Source organism: Tamandua tetradactyla, chromosome 17, assembly GCF_023851605.1.
Source record: "Tamandua tetradactyla isolate mTamTet1 chromosome 17, mTamTet1.pri, whole genome shotgun sequence".
NCBI lineage: Eukaryota > Metazoa > Chordata > Mammalia > Pilosa > Myrmecophagidae > Tamandua > Tamandua tetradactyla.
The window spans coordinates 22,708,470-22,729,306 of NC_135343.1; the positions used below are offsets into that span (position 1 = coordinate 22,708,470).

At 34.8% G+C, this 20,837-nt stretch overlaps 1 protein-coding gene across 16 annotated transcripts in view; it reads right to left on the minus strand.

The window, feature by feature from the left end:
- The window catches only part of NRXN1 (neurexin 1), a 1,149,661-nt gene that overhangs the window by 575,566 nt on the left and 553,258 nt on the right, over positions 1-20,837 (minus strand). For all 16 annotated transcript variants that reach the window (XM_077134200.1, XM_077134199.1, XM_077134208.1 and 13 more), the window contains one exon: positions 1,479-1,601. In XM_077134200.1, coding sequence (XP_076990315.1) covers positions 1,479-1,601 — 123 coding nt within the window. The remainder of the gene's footprint in view (positions 1-1,478; positions 1,602-20,837) is intronic.

A 20,837-nucleotide genomic window follows, 5' to 3' on the forward strand; every position in this document is an offset into this window, starting at 1 on the left:
TCAGTTTGGTACAATGACATTTCAATGAAACACTGATTTTCATTGAGCCTCAGTTTTCTCTTCTGTAAAATGGAACTATATATGCCTTACCTATTTGATAAGACTGTAAGATTTGAGATGATTGAAGGATCATGTTCCACTGGGCTTCTCACATACATAGAGAACTGGTAGCTGTTTCTTCCTGACCTCTTGCACATGACCCTATCTGGTCCTTTCGACCTCATTTAATAAAACTCAAATTGTCCTAAAAATCATTGCTAATCATCAAAAGCAATTTCTTCCTCTTTCAAGAACTGTCCTTAGCAAACATGCTGGACTTCAGCTGACTTCCTCCTGCTAAAGCCCTATAAATATTCTACTGTTCCTTCCTAAGTTTCAACAGCTCCTTCAGAGCCTTCTTACACATGGCAATTTTGAATAAATACTTACGTTGACATCTCATAGGTTAATTTTCTTCCTCAGAGGATAAAATGGACCATCTGAAGAGATTTTAAGGAATACAAATTACTGAGCTCTACCTCATACTTTCGGTAATGTGACGTTAAGGAATTGGTCCTTTTAATATCCCTTCGTCCAGTGATTCTGACTCGAAGTAAAGTTTAGGGACCACCAACATGCAGAAAAAAGTTTTGGAAAATCATAAAGGATTAATAGAATGTAGAATATTAAGAAACCTATAAGCTTGCAGTTTGCTTCATTTGACTCAGGAATAATTCCCTCCAAAGTAAAACCCCAAGCATGATATTTCTCCAATGGTAGAACTGACTGTTCTCTGAGCATGGGAACCTCGTTGAGAGTGGATATAGTATAGATATTCACCATCTTCTGTCTTGTGCTAAAATACATGGATGTGTACTTTTTAAAAAATGGCCACTACATTAGCAGGTCTTATGCTTGGAGTTATTTTCATCAGAGAGGACAACAGTGCATTGATTCCTCTTCCATTTGGTTTCCCCATGTCTCTAGGGTGGACCTTAAAATGGTTCACCTCAGTTAGACAACCCAGGAATTGAACTTCACATCCTTAATATTAGAGTTTAATCAATTGAGCAAAAGGACCAAATATTATCTATTATAGCTTAAATTTAAAAGGCATTTCACCTGACAGGATGCTCGTACATTTACCAATTTTCCTAGAAGCTCAAAGATTGAACCTGATGCTGTTGATCACCAAAAACTTTAAGAAACAAAGGAGCTGAATTGAAATTGATATTCAAACAATGACTTCAATATTTTATGAGGCCTAAGATCATCATCAAGCTGCAAAATTAAAATATATCAAAAATGCTAATCATTTGGGGAAGGGACACCTAACAAAGCTGCTTATTAAACTGAATCATTACTAGAAAAATTGGAAGAAAAAAATGAACTGTGTATCAGGTTTAATCTAGGCACTAGCCTTGGTTTTGAAGGCCACCGACAAGAGATGAGAACATCTAAAGTTTAAAAATAAGAAAAGGAGAGTTGGCTAAGTTTACCTGTCATGGCTTGTTGGTCATCCACCGTTAACTTTAAACTTTTTCCTCGACGAACCACACGCACTGTGTGCCATTCATTATCATTGAGGTTATATCCAGCAAAAAGGGTCTCGGGACCTTTGCCTGTAGAATATGCCAAACAGTCATTATGGACACTCAGAATCGGTCAAACAAATGAACCTCACAGAGAAAGAGTGAGAGAAAGAGACAAAGAAGGGGGGTCAGGGAGAGAAGGAAGAGAGAAATAAATGAGAGGAGAGAGAGAGAAAGGAGAGAAAGAGGAGACTGGCTGGACCAATTTTCAAGCCCCTTAGTGTCATAGCAAGCAAGGAAATGGCAAATTAAAAACATCAGGTGACAAGATAGAGGATTTTTAACAACATATATTGACCTAAGAAAAGTGAATGAACCTGTTGTCATAAATAGGCACAGTCAATAAGGCATTGGGGAACCTGCCAAATTTACCTACACTTCCTGGTTAAGGCAGCTCTCTAACTTGCACAGTTAGCCACTTCCTAGTTAAAAAGCTGGCTAGCCATCATGTAAGCTCTGATATGGGAGAAATCTGATCCTAGATCATCAGCTCACTGTTTCCAGTGCATGGACCACTGTGTGATAACTCTTCTTCAGCTTTTACATTGTGTAACTCCAGTGGCCATCAAGTTCTTAGGTTTATTTGCCTTCTAAATTAGGGGAAGTTTCTTTCAAAAAACCAGGTATAAAAATGTCCATCCAAGTAATACGATCAGGTTTATTTGCCTTCTAAATTAGGGGAAGTTTCTTTCGAAAAACCAGGTATAAAAATGTCCATCCAATTAATATGATCAATAGGTTGCAAATCTCTCTGTGATTTTATGGAGGCACAAAAAAATAATGAGTAGAGAAAAAAGTATTGGATCATAGGTAGTGAAAAAAGAAATAACAGAGAAAAAAGGGGCAAATGCTGAATGGGAAGGAAAACAGTGCAATCAAACAGTAGAGGGTAGAGGTCCCAAGTTTATGGCCAAAAGAAAGAGGGCAAGAGGTGGACTGACTGAGAAAGGAACTGCCAGTGAATCCATGTAAACCTATGCAAAGGGAAATTTGATCTTTTAACATAACTGGAACTTTCTATTTAAAAATTAAGCATTTCAACTAATCAAAATTATAATTCATTGATAAAAAATAAGGAACATTTTTAAAGATATGATATTTGGTGGTGGATTTCTTCCTTTTCTCTAAGTATTGAAACTTGATAGTGCATTAAAATAATAGAGGACATGGCATAATTGTGTTTCGTGGCTTTCAACTGATTCAGGATTAAGGGTGGGGTTGCTTCAACCCAATTCCACTGCAACCCAAACCATGTCCAAGGATCACAGGAAGACATATGAGAGGGCTAAAATACAGGGCAGGGAGGAAAAAGGGAGAGAAGGAGAAAAAAACAAATGAGGGAACCAAGTAGAAGAAACCTCAGTAGTCCACTCAGCAGGAAATCATTCTTTGCTTTTCTAACTGCAGGTGATCCACCCTGATTTTTCTCTTATGGTGTTACTGATGATACGTGTTCTGTCTTCTTGGTTGGGGTTCTCTGAGGCTTAAAATGAGCCAATGATACAAGCAAAATTTTGTAGGAAGAATTGCCTCAAATTTTTAAAGAGGACCATCATTAAGATGAGGAATCATTTTTTTGTGTGTCTTTAGAAAAGTTAGGTTGCACTTCCAAATACATGAATAATAATGATTCTAGACAGAACAGTTGTGAGAGATTGATCACTAAATAACTGGAGGAAGCCTGTTAGTTCAGCAACTGCAAAGATGCTTTGAGAACCAAATGTTGAAAGCATGGTCCAGGATCAAAGAAATTCTTTCTAGTTTCAATAGCGAAGAAAAGTGTTTAATAATTCTTCAGAATCTTAGTATCCTACTGGTACCCAGAGTTATTTCAGTTTTGATCTTTGAAAAGAGATATATCATTTTAAAGTTATTTTTATACGGAGATATTTTCCTTTAAAAATGTGTGCTTTGAAACAGCTTCCTTCCTGTTCTTTTCATTTTAATTGTGTTTTGTCAAGGAAAGGAAGCATAAGGGTGATATCATCATTTTACCCCATTCGGGGCTTGATCTTGCAGCAAAGTCATAATGCTTAATCTATGAAAGAATTATTTCCATAACAACAAGCACAAAATCTAATTAAAATAACCCTTTAGTTCATAAAAATCTCTGTGGGGCGATCCAAACTCTTTTTTGCATTATTAAAAATGTGAAGAGATTTATTTTAGAAGATAGCTTTTAAAAATGCTCTTAATATTCTTAGTTCAAAAACCCATGTAACATGATGTGTAGGAGAGAATGCACAGAACTGGAAGTCAAGAATTTATGGCGACTACGCCATAAAAAAAGCTCGGGACTGATGAACGCTTATTATTTACCAGGTACTTTATCACCTTATTTCATCTTTACATCATTATCTTTCAGACCTGAAAATGGAGGCCTGGAAAACTAAACCTACTTGCCCTAGGGTCATCCAGCTAAAGAGATAGAACTGAGCTCCATCCTTGACCAGACTTACTCAAAGCCTGCATACTCTTTGTGTTATCTGCCTCCTAGCTGTATGACCTCTGGTTAGCAATTTAACCTCTCAGGCTTTCAAGGCCTTCATCTTTAAAACAAAGAAATTGGAAAAGTTCTTTGTGATGTTTTACAATTTGCTCTCCAGAAAGATCACACTGTTAGGAAATCCTGCACATCTTCTGCATGAGTAGCGGTGGAAGAAAATCTCTAAACAATATACGGTACCTCAACCTAGGCTGCTGAAATGGCTAGTAATGAAGACATGCTATTGAGGGAAGACCCGTTGGGGAGGCCTGTCTCTGTCAACAAGTAATCTTTGCCACAACATCAACTTCTGGTGGTTTCAACATCTGCATCCATAAGGTGAGGCGTTAGTCTAGCTGATCTCTGCAGCAACTTGGAGCTCTCATATTCTCACATAATATGAGTCAGTCTAGTGAGCTTTCTTTAAATTATTCTGCCCATTATATTAGGATGATCCAGAGTGTACTTTCTGAAGAATAACAAGATATGAATTTATAATTTGGTCTATGACTCTGATTTTTTTCTGTTTCAAATGTAAAAGTCAATCAAGAATAAACAGCTTAGTGAGGGTGTTAGTTTTTTTCATGACAGTTTAATCTAACCTTTGGAATAACCATTTGTTGGTCAGTGATATTCACTGGGTTTGCTGGTGATAGCTAAAATTTCTTAATAATAAGTGGGCACAAAAGTAGTAACAATTTTAGTTTGCCTCAACTTAAAGTTGATTGGCCTTTCACAGCCTACACATGAATGAATACCAGATGTCCATAAGATTTATCCCTAAGAAAGGCTGGAAATAATCCTAGCTTGAGGCATGGGAGAAGAGACAGAGAGGGGGAGAGAGAGATTTACAGTAAGCCAAACAAATCTTTCTTTGAAATATACTCCTTTCAGAGACCTTTGACACTTAAAAGATGCTAGCTTTTTTGGCCAAATTTGTAACCACATAACTTAAGTACTTTTCACCTCCACTTTCACATCAATGTGACCCTTAGGCCTTTTTAAATACTAGTCTCAGAACAGAGGAGACAGCAGATATGGTTTATAATTTTATACTCTGGAGGGGTGGAGGAGGGAGAAAATTGAAGTATTTTTCTAGTTCTGCCATCAACTACTTATGTCACCCTGAACAAGTCATTTATCATCCCTTGTTCCCTGTATTTTTATCTGTAAAATGAGGAGGCTGCATAAGAGCATATCAAGACACCTCTCCTATAGCCACCTCTAAAACTGTGTCATTCTTAGAAGGACCAGAACTGCCCTGTACTATTTCCCCCACCTTGTAGCTGCATGGGAGAGGCACAATATCATAGTACTGTTTTCTAAATTCATGGAATTTTCATTTTTACTATTATTATTATTTTCAACAATTTTGTTTTTTGGCATGAATAGGCAAAAGGCAGCCAAAACCTCAACAGAGAACCCTTCTAGATCAGGAACTACTAAAATTAAAGGAATCCAAATAGATGATACTGCTATGTACTTGAAAGAAATGTATTTATTAATTCGTATAGTAAAGTTTAAAGGGAAAGAACTGTATTTTGGTCATCTTCGCATGCTTCACAAAACATAATACCAAATAATCAATAAATGGCCAGTCAGGGCCAGGAGATAAACCATTCGTTGCACCAGGGGATTACTCTATCTCATGGGTAAGTTCACATAGGAAACCAAATCATAACTTAGAAGCTTATGTGGTGAAATGATCTTTAATGACATTTTATTTTAGCTAAGGTAAATTATTCTCTCCTCTGTTCAAAGAATCAGATCAGGGTTGGGCAGGTTGAGAGACTCTGACCCAGTATTTCTCTAAGCTTGCCTGACTCAGGTCAGATAAACTTGTGCAAAGTGAAAATCCAGGAGCTAAACTGGGACAGCGGTTTCATTTTTTTTCTAAAGCAGTGGAATTATTGTTCTCCATGTAACCCTGCATAGAGAATATAAAAATATGTGAAAGGGGAGGGGCTCTGCTATTAAAAGCAGGCAGGCAGCCCCAGAAGACCACTGGAACCCCTGAACTCTACAGAACCCATCTGACAATCACTCATTTCGGGGTTCACTTCTTCCCTTTATAAAAAGAATGGCTTCCTTCATCAAAAACTACAACAAAGGCTTTTAAAAATCATTTTCAAATAATCCTTTTCTTTTAAAACTATATTGGATTTACAAAAAGGATTTTGTAGTTCATTAATTAAAATTATTTTTCCAGAACGTCATTTATTGCGTATGTCTAGGGCCACCGTATCCAAAGCTAACATTGTCGATCTGTTGGCATTACCAGCTCTCTAGCATGCATTGCCAACACTCTTAGGATTATGAAGTCTAAATTCATGATCTCTCCTGAAGATATGGTTGGCCTTCTCGTATGTCATGGTGAGTCATGTAACAGACTGCCTGTCCTTATTTTCTGTCCATCAGCCAAGATGCAGGATTTGTGCTAATTACAGCAACTAGATGGATTCTTTCCCTTCTTTATAATTGGATGTTTTTGTTTTTTGAATATTGACTTTCCTCTCCAATGAATTGTTTTAAAGTTGTTTTTTTATGAATTGTTTTAAAGTTATTTTTGTTAACCACTTTAAATTCTATTTGAAAGTTTTGGGGTAAAAATCAATAGTTAAATTCATTTAATGAAAAAAAGAATAGCTTTCAAAGGAAGTACAAATAATTAATCCAACTGTCCCATTTTACAGATGGCTCCATAACAGGGTTATGATTTGCACCAGGCCTCCTAGTTTAAAATAAGAGGAAACTAATCCAAGTCCCCTGATTTATTTAGGGCTTGCCTAACATGCATTACCTGTCTTGCCAAAATCAGAAAAAGTGAACATCTTTGATTTCTTCATATCTCACCTTTCCCTAGTTTTTTTGTTTATAAATACCCATATTCTTGTAAATAGGTTTTAAACATATCTTCATGCTTTTAGTAGTGTAGTCAGTGCAACCTACAGATAACCTCAGCGCTGCACACAGTTTTAGAAACAGGAGTGTTTATGTTATCTCCTTAACTTGGTTCATATATAAATTCTCTTATATTTAAAGAGGATCTGTGTATTAGAAAAAGCATGAACATGGTAAGAGTCATACCGACCTATATTCCAAAGCAGGCTTTGCATTTTCTGGTTGTATATGCTTGGGAAAGTTAGTTTCTTTGAGTTTACTTTTCCTCATCTTTAAATGTGAGATAATATTACTTATCCTACTTCTTCGGTTTGCTACAAGAAATACATTTTTAAAAATCTAATATGCCCATTAGATGCCTGACACTTTGTATGATTTTAGGTAATATCAGTTTTCCTCTGCTCCCTCAGTATATGAGTTCTAAAAAACACCAAGGGATCTTGATGATGGAAAAAATACCAAATATTATGTATTTGAAAGGAATATACCCAATTTCATTTGAATAGGCATACTGCATGGCTTAATAGTTTGAAAATTAGGGCATCTAAAGTCAAATTATTTGGAATGGTGGCCATGATGAGTTTCACAGTGTATGTTCTTAGATGTTTGGTTACAAAAATATTTACTACAAATCTGAAAATAAATTTAAAATAAACTTGCAAACAAACCAGAAATTTACCAATAAAGACTTGCTTAATCTTGCTGGGTTAATATATATACTTTGAATACAGGCTACACATGATACTAACTTTGCATTGTTCTTAGTAGAAATACTAGTGTAAAAGTGTTCTATAAACTAAATACACTGATTTGTGAATGTAGGAAAAAAGTAGGAAAGAGCAATCAGGAAGAACAAATTAAGCTAAGGAACCTATGAAGCAATGCAAGCAAAGATGCCTAGGAGACTAAAATGTCAGCTGCCTCTGGAGCTAATAGATGGATGTGGCTGGATGGGAACTCAGGGAAATCAAACCCACACAGTTATTTTTGGATTTGAAAAACATTTAGATGTGTGTGCCATATTATTTCTGCACCAATCCTTTCGGTAGGTAGGTATAGTGGTAGATTCTAAAGATGCTGAATACAATAATGGACCATCTATTTCAGGTAACCTGCCTCTTGTTATAGTTCAAGCCAATTGGTTCTGGACTTCTTTTTCTTTCCCTTAATCAACAAATGTATGCAATTTCTATGTTATGATTCTTCCTAGTTATTTCAGTGTTTGATCAGCTTGCTCAATGAAACCATTTAGCGAACATGAGGACTTTGACAGATGCTTCTGCAAAGCTACCACTTATCAAACTACATAGATGTTAGATGGGTAGGAAGCCACATATGTGCCTTTTGCAAATTATTTGCCCATTATTTCCATTCTGTTAATGATAGGTTGTATCTTTCAACCATAGTTATTTGGGATGAAGGTGGTCATCCATGTAAAAGCAGATCCTAAAGCATCCATAGTTCTGTCATAAATTCTTAAAAAAATAAAAAAAAAAGGACTAGAATTCCCTTACATATAAACTGTCTCTGTATTTTATACATGACAATTTAAGTTTCTTAGACCTTTAAACTGCCTAGGAAGCACACCATACCCTGTGATTGAGTTAGGGGTGAAGTTACAGCAACATTGAGTCTTAGAATCCTAAAATTTTAAAACTAAATGGTCCACATTGTTTCTGTTCTCAACCATTTGGAGTTACATGGCACCCGGCTTATTTTATATGATTAACAATTATTTTGTGTCAAACACTGTTCTCAAATACCCCAACTGAGATTCTCAAGATGCTGACAGTCTAACATTCAAGGGTCAAAACACTTTTTCTGTAAAAGGCCAGATAACAAATACTTTTAGCTTTGTAGGCCAAGTGGTCTCCCAGGCAATACTCAGCTCTGCCATTGCAGTGTGTGAAAGGTGCCACAGAAAAGGTGTAACTGGATGGATAAGGTTGTGTTCCAAGAAAACATTTACTAAAACGGGTAGCCCGTCTGACAGGTTGTACTTTTCTGACCCCTGGAAGATATAGACAAATAGGACATTTTGCTCCCTTTTTGCATAAACTTTTACATTAAATATTTAAAGAACTAAAGCAGTAAGTAAATACTTAAGAGACAGGAAACCTGAGTTTGGGATGGATGTTGCCCCATTAACTCTTAGCCCTTAATTATGCTAACTTAGTCTAACTCTTTTGCTGCTTTTGGTCTTAGTTTTCTTATCAGTAAAACAACAAGAACTAAAAGCAATGTTAAAAAGCTTTAAATGACATGAACCAATTAATTGTAAATCCATCCCACTTCTAAAATCTAAGATGCTTTAGTCTCCTTTCCTATTTTGCAAATTTACAATAAAAGCCTTCGTTAAAATGTTTCGTGTCTGTGTGTATAAAATTATCTATGTGTATCTACTTTTCAGGTTATTAACAAGTGTTACTTTATTTGGCAGTTGACTTTGAGGACAGCGGTTTCTGGTGGAAGGCAGGACCCAGTGGGAAGCTGGAAACAAGCCCTGCCACTGTGACAGTGATGGAAAGAGACAAAAACCAGGGGGAAGAGGAGCAAGACCTACCACTGCTTGATAGCTGAGTCAGGACTCTTGGCAGCAGTACTTCCTACCTGAGAATGGCAAGAGGATGTTTCTTGGGGTGTAACTATGACATTCTAAGCCTTCTATTTGACTTTGTCATTAGTTTCTGGTTTTAACATAACTACTTTAAAACATAATCCAACCTCTGTTTAAAAAGAAAATCAAAGGAGAGTAATGTCACATTAAATATATCTATTCTATCTCTTACAATTTGTAAGCATTGAGCAAGAGTAAAATTCTTTTATATTTATTTCTCACATGAACCAAGTAGGCCATTTAATTCAAAATTAAAGTTAGAGATGTAAGTGGCTCTTACAAGGGCCCAGTGCAAAATAAAAATGTAGGGAAAAATTAAGAATTTCAAGATGGTGACAGGAGAGCCTTCTAAGCATGGTCCTGTGTGTGACTCCAGAAGTTGCATGCCCAGGAAGCCAGTCCTGATTAGGAGTGTAAGTTTATGTTTATTTATTTTGAAGTCTCCCTTAGGAAGCACTACACATAAGAGTATAGCCTCTAAATATATATTAAAATAAAATAGTAATATAACAGCTATCCACAGACAAGGCTGGAGACAAAAGTTTCCACTTACTCACGTAAGAGGCACAGTTGGGTCTCCTTTCCCATGCTATGTTGGTGCAGCTTATGACACTGCCTCTGTTCTGCTGACCAGGCCTGCTGTCAGTGGCAACCTCAGCCTGGTGGTAGAGTGATCAGCCAAACAGCCATGAACTCCAACTCTCTGCTGAGCCAGGTAACTCCTTCCTCTTCTAGTTCTCCATCCCTATCATGTTCTTCTCAATTAAGCTAAGGCTATATCCTCAAGAACTACCCAGATGCCTCTCTAAAGAGCGGTCTGCCCTTTCTTTACAAGAAAGCAGGCATTTATAGAATCCTAAGGTCAGATAAATACTGGCTTTATATTTAAAGTATCAAAAATACCTCTCCCCAATAAAAACCACTTTGAGCAAATAATATAAAGTCCAACATTAATCGTGGAGATGTTTGTTTTCCAAAAAAAATGAACACTAACCACAAGAAAAAGGCAGTTTATAAACTTTGAAAATCCACTGAACTAATAAAATAATTACATACTGTCAAATTAAAGCATATTTATATTTTTGGATTGCTGTTTAAATATTTCCTTGGTTCTTAAAAATTTTCTAAAATGTGCATATCTTGGTTGGATGCATATGTTCTGGACTCATAAACTGTCTGGATTTTTAGCCTAGTTCTACAAATTATTTGCTGTGATACCTTCGGGAAACTATGTAAATTCGCTATGCCTCTGTTTCACTATTGGTATAATGAAGCTAATAACAGGAATATCTGATAAGTCAAACTGATTGAATATCCTTTAAACACTTAAAACAATATCTTATATTAGTATTATTATAATTGTCATTATTACTATCTTTTCCTCAGTAGGATTAAATCCTCAGAGATTATATCCTATATTTTACAGTGCAGTGTTTTAAACATACTAGGCATTCATAAAATATTTATCAAATGGATTTTAGATTTAGTGTGACTTTTAATGGTGGATAAAATACCTCTTGATATTAAATCAAATCAATGGTTAATGAAAAACAACTCCATTGACTTTTAATGCCTCCATTTACTAAGAAGGATCAATAAATAGAGCCCTTCATTGCCTTTTCATATTTGGCAGTATGGAATCTGTTAAGTCCTACAGATGCAGAACTTGGTTACTCACCTGGTTATCTAGCTAATGATCTGAACAGCTTCTTTGCTAAATTCCCGTGAAGCTAAACTTAAAGATGTGTATCGCCTATGAGAGTAGAATGACCCAAGGCTGGCAGTCAGTAATTCCCAAATGCAGAGAATTGTTGGCTTAGGAATGGGGAGACTCAAGGCTTAATCAGTGTTTAATTACAATAAAATGCGGATCTTGTCTAGAAAGGGTCTGACCTTGAAGATCTGCTGGAAACACTCCCAAGGGACTACTCTGTCATTTTCCTAAGTCACACTATCCTTATTTTATTATCTACAAAATAAAATTCAGTGTATGTAGTTGCCTCATCTTCGGCTCACAAGGTTTAAATCAGCTGCTAAGAAACATTTAGCCTTTATAGCTTTGATATTGATTGTACCCATTTATGACAGACGAGGATAAATTCCTCTGAGGTAAACATTTTCTTCAGTGGGAAAAACATACATTTTAAGAAATATAATTTACCTTTAAGAATATCAGTATATTTACAATACAGTAAAAATGAACACAAATGAAATAAATATATTGCTAAAAGAATGTTTTAAAATAGCTCTTTAAATCTAATACTAGCTCAGCTGACAAGCTTAGGAAAAAACAGAATAAAATAAACCTAATATAATGAAAGGAAAAATTTGGACTGTGATTTTATTTTAAGGAAAAAATTCATTTCCAAGAAATGCTTATCACATACTAGAATAGCTAGCAGTATAAAATTGAGGAATAAAGACTTAATGTGGTTTTAAGTAAGCATTATAAACTGAAAATGTATTCAGTGTTGGTGTAAGGTAAAAAGAAAGGTTTATATTGGCATGTTATTATCTCTATATCACTACTGATAAAAGAAAAGATAAATTGAAAGGATCATTTAAATGTGTCTTATGTAATACTTATAAAATTTCAAGCTGTTTGAATGGAAAAACAAAATTGAAAGCATATAGGTACTGAGCATTTGGCAATTTATAAATGTCTAACTTGACACACATAAACAAAACCTTAGATTACAGTCAAAATGCAAATATTATTTTATTAAATATATCATTTCTTATATGAAAACATTATTGTTAAGAGTTACACATTTTTTTTCATGGAAAAATAAAGAGGCGTGTTTATTCTTTATATAATTCAAGGAACAATGAATTTACTTGTGGTCTATTTTCTTTATCTTGCTAACATACATCATTTGAATATCATGAAATGTCAGACTGAATTCAAGAGATTTAGTTCATGCTTAATATTTATGGGGCAACCTTGTCCAAAAATAAGAAACATAATAGAAAAAAAAATAAATCTAAGTTTTTGGATTCGTAAGGTTTATTTTTCCCCTTTCTTTCCTCTACTGGGAAGTTGTTAAAATGCTTGAGAATCTATTTACCAGTATTCATAGTAAACCGTATGCACCTATGGGCTTAAAGGAAACACATTCTAAGGAACATGACAAGGAAACCCTTGTTTTTTGTATTGTTGAACTCTAGCAACGCATTTGTTTTGATCTATTTTCTTTCTTTCCTTAATTGTTGCCCAAATGAAGGCTATGGACAAATGATACATGATAATTTACTTCATTCATCATAACAATAATAAAATTTAAAAATATTAGAATGAAACTATTTTTTTCTAAACTGTAATACAGAGATTTATTAAATCCTTCTTTGTATTTTTTAAATTGCAATAACAGATAGTGCCAACTTATTTTTTAATTTTATTTTATCATCATTATCCCACTTATTAGGCTAACTTTTAGACACTAATCTGAACACTACTATGCTTCCATTTGGCCCTTTATTTTAGTAATTGGAAGAATCTTGGAGTTAATCCATTTTTTGAAGTTGTCTTTGGATCAAAGCCTTCTGAAATGAGTGGCTTACCTTAATCACTAGAAGGCCTTCTAAAGAGGTATAAAAAATAATAATAATAATAATAATAATAATAATAATAATAATGATAATAATAATAAACCTAGCCACAGCAATGACTAGGTAGCAATTAAATCTTATGCCATTAATTTGGTTTATCTGAGGAGGTTTCTTGGAGGTGGTTAACCAACACTAGAAGTCATGTTATATCTATTTGCTTAGTCATATGGTGAAATTACGCTAGTTAAACTTTCACTTTGTTGGTATCAGTAAATGATCATAACTTTATGCTCACACATCTGGAAGTATCTTCTTATATATGGTTATTCCAATATGGTTTATTTCTCGAAATCTCATTCATAAATGCTTCCAATCAGTTTTCATTGATTGCTCTTAAATCTATGATGAATCAAGACTGAACTTGCATTTGCACATATACGTTTCCTCCCTGTTTTATCTTTCTCCAATTGGCTCAGTGAGCTGGACCTACCAACTTTGTATTACTTCAGTGTAAAGTCTGAGATAATCAGTAGATAACATTTTAAAATATTCTACGTTATATTTGCATATAGGACATACTGTTTACAACAATACTGCTAAACTATAAGAATATGTTGCAAACCATTGTGCTTTATGCTATATAAAAAGAAATAGAGGGTGGGCCACAGTGGTTCAGTGGCAGAGTTCTCACCTGCCATGCCAGAGACCCAGGTTTGATTTCTGGTGCCTACCCAGGCAAAAAAAGAAATGCATATTTACAATGTATGATGTATAAAATGTCAAGTATTACTTTTTGTAAAGGCATTTAAGAATATATTAACAAAACTTTTCTCTGGGGAGCAAAATGGTAGGCTACTTTTGTATATTTCCTTGGTTTTACCTAACACAAAAATATGCATATAATTTTTAATTAGAAACCAAACGATGTTTAAAAAATAATTTCCAAAATTGGCTAACTGCTCTTTATATCTGACAATTTTTTGAGTGAATTTCGCTGGTTACCTACATGCTTCACATGCACATTTTAAAAGGGGTATTGTTAATTCTTATCTTAAATCCTAAATTTCCAAAGCAATTTTAACAACACCAGTTATCTGTAGAAGAAGACAATTAGCTTTGAAATTTAATTTATTTCATAGTATTATGCATGAATTATTTCAGGTCTGTATTTAGACTGATCTCCTGGAAATGAGAAGGGAGGGTGAAGAAGTCCCACAATATATGAGTGGTGCATTCCGAGAACAAGCACTAATAAACAAATGATCCAATATTAAGTAGAATAAAAATAATAGTGCTTAAGTACGCTCAGCATTTCCTACTTTACCTTTTGGGATATTGTTTTCAAAATGCACTTCTTATCCATCTTGTTTCTTTACCCACTGATGGCAGTGAAAGAAAGGAATAAGAACTCTGAGCCCACTGAACATCTCCAATCTCTGTGATGGTCCTGTGCATTCCTCCCTCACTTCCCTCCTGATTTAAAGAGCCTTGACCACTGCACTTAAGCACACGCATTAGCAAGTAATATGCTGAATAAATTGTAACCTGCATGGGTATTTTATGGCCAAAGAAAAACATTTTAATCAGACAGTTTAGAGAAAAGATGTTTGTGTGGAAGGTCAGCTGCCCCTATAACAGCCCCTTTGAGGAGAATGCACCACGCACCCTACTCTAATGACAGCTGGTTGGATACCAGATGGCATCTGACCCCAAATCTAAAATCTCATCCATGGCTTATGAGTGGCTTTTTTGGAAAGCTCTGCCTAACAGGACAAGGGTGAGCAATGCATACACCAGATCCTCTTTTTAGGGGAGTCTGAATGCGCAACATAAAGAAAGAGCATTTGGTGAATGGGGCAGAAAAAGTCAATGGACACAGACAGGGAAGGCAGTGAAGAGAAAGTATGAGGTAGGAGACATGACAAGTAAGCAGAGGACAAGAAAAATTAGAAATTATAATAAGCAGAAGCAAGGCAGAAGTATTTGATTGAGCACCTATTATTCTGAGACAAAAATCTTTACAAATCATCAGTCAGAACCCTTCAAGATCTTCAAAAGTTTTCATATTCTACATCATAAATGATATTGTCTTAAGGAATAACATGTATACTCCTACGCTTAGCTGGAATTCTTACATTTATCATGTCTGACCTGTAGTTCTATGGACAAAACCTTTTAAATTCCGCACCTATTTCAGTAGTCAGCAGATATATAATTCCTCTCTAGTGATTACATTGTGAAGAACTGAAATCCATGATCACAATATGTGTTTTTACACTCTCTGAGCAGGACACAGTGGACAAGATGTAAATTCAGGTAAAGGCCTTCTTTTGAGTGAAATTAGGAATGCAAATCTGATCCAGGAACATCAGTACTGTTCCATAATTATCAAAACCATCATTTCAAATCACTCACTTCATTTAGTGCAGGCCAGTGTAGACGGGGATATTTTTCCTACAAATTTTTCCTACTTAACACACAATAGTGTTAAAATGCCCCTTCCCCAAAAATAAAGAAAATAAATTTAAACAAAGAAGAAACTTAAGACCACAAAGGAGGTGACAAATGTTTAGAAATGAACTCTTTCTAACAATACAACCAACGAAAGCATGTGTCAATGAATTTTGGGCAGAAGTCTATTTACATACGGCAGCATTCTATTTGTATAAAAGAAAAATCTTGACACAGAAACTAGTGAGAGCATATCAAATTCAGAAGGTTTCTTCTTAAACCTAGGTAACTCCAACAATTTCTACCTAGGCCATTTTTATAATGTCAGCATGCAACAATGAAAGAAATTTTATGCATTCACTAATGGAATTTTGCATGGAATTTTACACAAATCTGGAATTTTATATTATTTTGATCATTGCCTACTGCATAGCAATAAGGAAATATTTTAGTGGATAAAGTAAATAATTGAGCCTGGTTTCTAGATGAATTCTTAAACTGCATGCAAAGCATACTCTCTGAAAACACTGCAGCATTTTATGTTTGCATATAAGCCATGAACAGATGAAGTATTCTCTAAAATAGATTCAAGTCTTCTACTTTTCAAGCCCTCACATTATGAACTGATCCATCAACTTATGTAGTCATTTAAATGTGCAAGTAAACCTTCATGATCCTCTTCCTCACAATTCTCATAAATTCAAACGTGGGGACAATTTAGATGGGTTTCCTTAAATTTTATTTCAACCTGGTCCTTTTCTAAAGTTTCATTGTCATCTCCCAAACTTGCCAATTCCCTTTTCTGTTCTAGCTGTTTGTTTTCCTTTCAGAAATCTATGATATCTCTGTGCATGTTATAAGCAATTTCTTTTAGATGCATGCTAAAAATAATCACTTATAAACCTTTTATTTTCCTTCACTTCATCTATTTGTTCAGCTAAAATAAACTTATAAAGACAAAGCAAAATTCCTGTGTTCTGTATTTTCATCTTTCTTTATTCACTGAATAAAAGTGGCTGGACTGCACCAGTCACTGAGATGCAATGACTGATGCCTCTCTACAAACCAAGCATTGGTTGTATTGGAGGAAAAACAGAAGACTTCTTTCTGCAGCTATCTGCTCTTCAGACACTAGGCGGCTGCTATGAAGTGAACATTTGCTTCTCACTAACAAGCGCCAGCTCTCAGAAATTCCCCCATATTTTTCTGAGTAGCATGCCAAACAGCAGCCTGATCAAAGCAATCTAAAATGGCTTAACTGCCACTAGTTGACATTTTGCATTCTTTTATTGCTTTCCATTTTTATCTACATAAAAATGACAATAACTAATATCCAGCTGATCTTTTCATTCTGGTAATAAAATGGTAACACAAAGATTTTATTATCCACTCCAGATATCCATCAAAGTACACTTTCCAATAACATACCACTCAGAGCATTCCTTCACATATCCAAGTGAAAAGTGAGCTTAAGTATGGGCCCTTAAATTCCCTTTCTATCCAACACTTGGGCAATGAGCTGCAAATAGATGGAGCTGAATTTCAGCTCTTGACACTCTGTCCACATTTATGCCCTCTGAAATTTTATCTCCACTTCTTAGAAAAATAAAAAAAAACATTTTCTGTGAGAAGCCACAAGTAGCTGCAAGGTCTGCCCACTGAAATATTTTTTCAACCAAAGAGAGACTTTATTCTTATAAGAAAACAAGAAGAAAGAGATTAAGAGAAAGCAACATTGAAAATGGAGTAGGATGAATAAATCTCAGTAGGAAGGAAGGAAAAAAGAACAGGCAGACAGAAGAAGAGAAAAGTGTAAGGCATTAAGAAACACAAAGAATGCAAATAAGCAAAGCAAGCATCAGAGGGATGAGTTCATTAAAATCCATTATTTTTATCTGAATACAGTTATAGCCTCTATGGCCATTCTATGGGCAAGAAGAACATTCTGTACCTATACCACTGATTTGGAAAAAGAAATTGAGAAGGAAACAGAAAGAGAGAGAGAAAAAATATAACAAAAGCAACAACCACAAATGCCTCCCTGCATCTGCTACATATTTAAAATGGTTACTTAAATGATAGTTAGGACCCACCTATAGTTGAGAAGAACATGTTTAGTTTTCCAATTTTCAATGTATTAAAACCTTCAAACATTATAGTACTAAAAATTTTTAAAGTTTCTAGAATAAGAGAGAAAGAAGAAAAACTGGGACAATTTAAACATGCAACATATCTCTATATGAGGTCAAATTTATAGAAAAAAAGAGAGAGAAACAGATAGCCTAATGACTATCAGTGCATTCTTTTCAATTACTGGAAATGAAATTTGAAATTGGGTTTGGAATAAGCCAAGAGTTATCAAGACATTAGACTATTTACTTGCCAGGCAGAATGAGATCAATGGCCTCTATAGACTTTGCTGATTTTGCATTTGAGAAAAATCTCATAAGGAGTAGAAATTTCCTGTGCAGTCTTCATATTTTCTGAAGAATTTGCTTATTCAACTAATACTATGGGACACTTTAAAACACTTATCCTTTAATGCAAATAACCCACATGTTAGTCAGAAAAGTATTTTTATTAAGTCTGAAAATTTCTAGTAATGATTTTATGCATATTTAGTTTGTATTAATACAGATTTCTACAATCAAATATTTTTAATTAAAAGTCTACAATTTTTTGTTAATCCAAATAGTTTTTCCTCTTAATTATGCTACAAGAGCATACTGTCACAGCCCCTTTTCATATACTTTCCCTTCACTGTCCAAGGAAGAAATTATCTGCATTAAAAGATGGTGGCTTTTTAAAGCAACTTCTATATAAAACTATTGAACCATGATCATCAGTCTTTATCAACACTGGATGAGCTGAGAGAGGCCAGGGTCACTGAATGTCCCTAGATTCCCATCCCAGACAGAAAGGACCAGAGAACCATCGACGATACACCTCTATGCTGTCAGTTCTGGCCACGAATTTGCAAATGCTGACATTACTCTAACTTGCAGATAATGAGTCTATTTTAACAATGATATAAACTAATAAACATCAAAGAACTGAGCTTGGTCTGGGATTTTGGGCAAATACATTCAGTTCATAATTGGAAAGTTCAAGGTATATATATATTTTTTACCCTGACATAGCTCCTCTTAACAGAGCCCACTCTTTTTTATAAAGTATCCTCTCTACACATAAAACAAGCCTCTGATTTTTAAGTGAAAGCAGGATCTCTTCTTCCACGTAAAATTCTTGACAGCTTTTCCTATAAGAGGAAAAGTAGCAGCAACAAGGAATTTGACAGAGATGGTCCTTGAAATTCAAATCTGTCCTTTTTTACAGGAATGTTAAAAAAAAAAAAAGGGCTCTGTCCTCACTCACCCATGGAAGGGTCTATTGCTAAACATTATCTACTATTGATACAATGGACAAACTGAAGAACATGCATATCTACCATACCTTATAGTTCAGCAGATCTGAATAAATGTCCAAATCCCCTTCCTTCTTTACTTAACTACTCATTCTTAAAAGATTGTAGAGTCTGGCTCTATAAATATATATATTTTTTTCCTTTTCAAGTAACAGCTGCTGTAAACTCTGGGAGGGAAAACAACTAACTGTGGGAATCAGCACAGCAATTCCGAACAAGCGCTGAGAAATTTGTGTGGGAAGGTTTCCATTCAAACTTAAAAACTTTATGTTTAATATTAATTCTCAATGTAAAGTACTTGTTTAATGATATAGTTTGTATTTGTCCTGCAGCAATTTTCTTAAAAGATATCAGCCAAGGTATTTCATTTTAATCTCACAACACAGTTGATATATTAGATATGGTGTTAATTTTTAGAGATGACAGTGTTTTATGGTTGTTCTTTAATAAATCTACATTTATCTTCTAGGCTTCAAAACTATGGCTCTCAAAGAATACGTGTATTAAATTATTCTTTCATTAAACTACAAGTTATGATGAGATACAGATTTTATTTATTTATTTACTATTGACTGGGTAGGAAATGCAGGCACTGCAAGTGGAAATCTCATTTAATCACAGTGAGTTTTGTTCACATTATTTGATATGTTGATTCCACCTCTTCAAAGTTAATTGATAAAATGTATCTTTGATGGAATCTGTGTTCTTACTGCATCTACCTACTACCCCCCAAATAAAACAAAGGCAAAGGGAATTGAAAATGTTACCTGGTTACTTTACTGAATGTTCTTTCCAGTGACTGCTGTCAAGTTAAGGCATTTTCAGTCCTGTCTAAGGTGTACATTGAAAGCTCACAATTATCTGTTTAGTTCAAAGACTAAAACACAACACATATCCCTTAACACAGGAAAATTTCCACTAAACAGCAAAAACCTTTGTCCTCAAAGATATTATTCTGTGCAATATCCAGAGGAAAAGAAGGACTATGCTTAATACTAGAGTCTTCTGAGGTAAACAGAAGGGGGAAAAGAGTCTAACAAAGGTAATAAGCATATACATTTTTTTAAAAATTGATGTACCTAGAGAACACTGAATCACATTTTGTTTGGTCATTTCCATCAATTGCTACAGTTTGCTTATTTTGTAAATTTAAAATACCATTGTTTATTGCATGCTTAATGTAAATTAAATAGTACCTAAGGCAGAGATCTAGAAGGTAATATTTTCCCCACATGAATTTTCTAAGATTCAGGAGGGATCAAGGGAATGTATAGTTGCACCGAGGCATAAAGCTGGCCTCAGGAGAGAGTCTTCTATGAATCGCTACTTTGCTAGAACTGAAAGTAAATCTGGACCACAGCATTAGGCCTGCAAAATGTATGCTTCTTTTCAATAGTGCAGAAGAAATGGGTTGCGGAGGACAATGATACACACTTTAAAAGTTTCCACTTGTGTGGGAACTTTGAGAGATTATTTTAGGAATGATTGTGTTTGAGAAGTTTTTTAATGCTGTGCTATGTTGGTGATAGGTTATCAATTCAATTTTTCATAAGTCATGATTCAGTTACCTTTTAATTGCTGTGACTGGACAGATTCATTTTTATGCTACTTTAAAAGAATATTAAATATTTGGAGACAAATCAGAGTTGTAAGAAGCACAGTGTTCTAAATAGTATATATTTCATTAGAAAAAAGCTTATTTTTGTAAGTCTGTGGCCATCATTTTTTTTCCTCAGAGGATGGCATTGCTGTTAGGAACAGGCAGTGGTTTTGAGAGTAGGTTCCATCAACTCATATTCAGCATTTCTCGAAGGAGATGGAAATATCTCTACTGTGTAT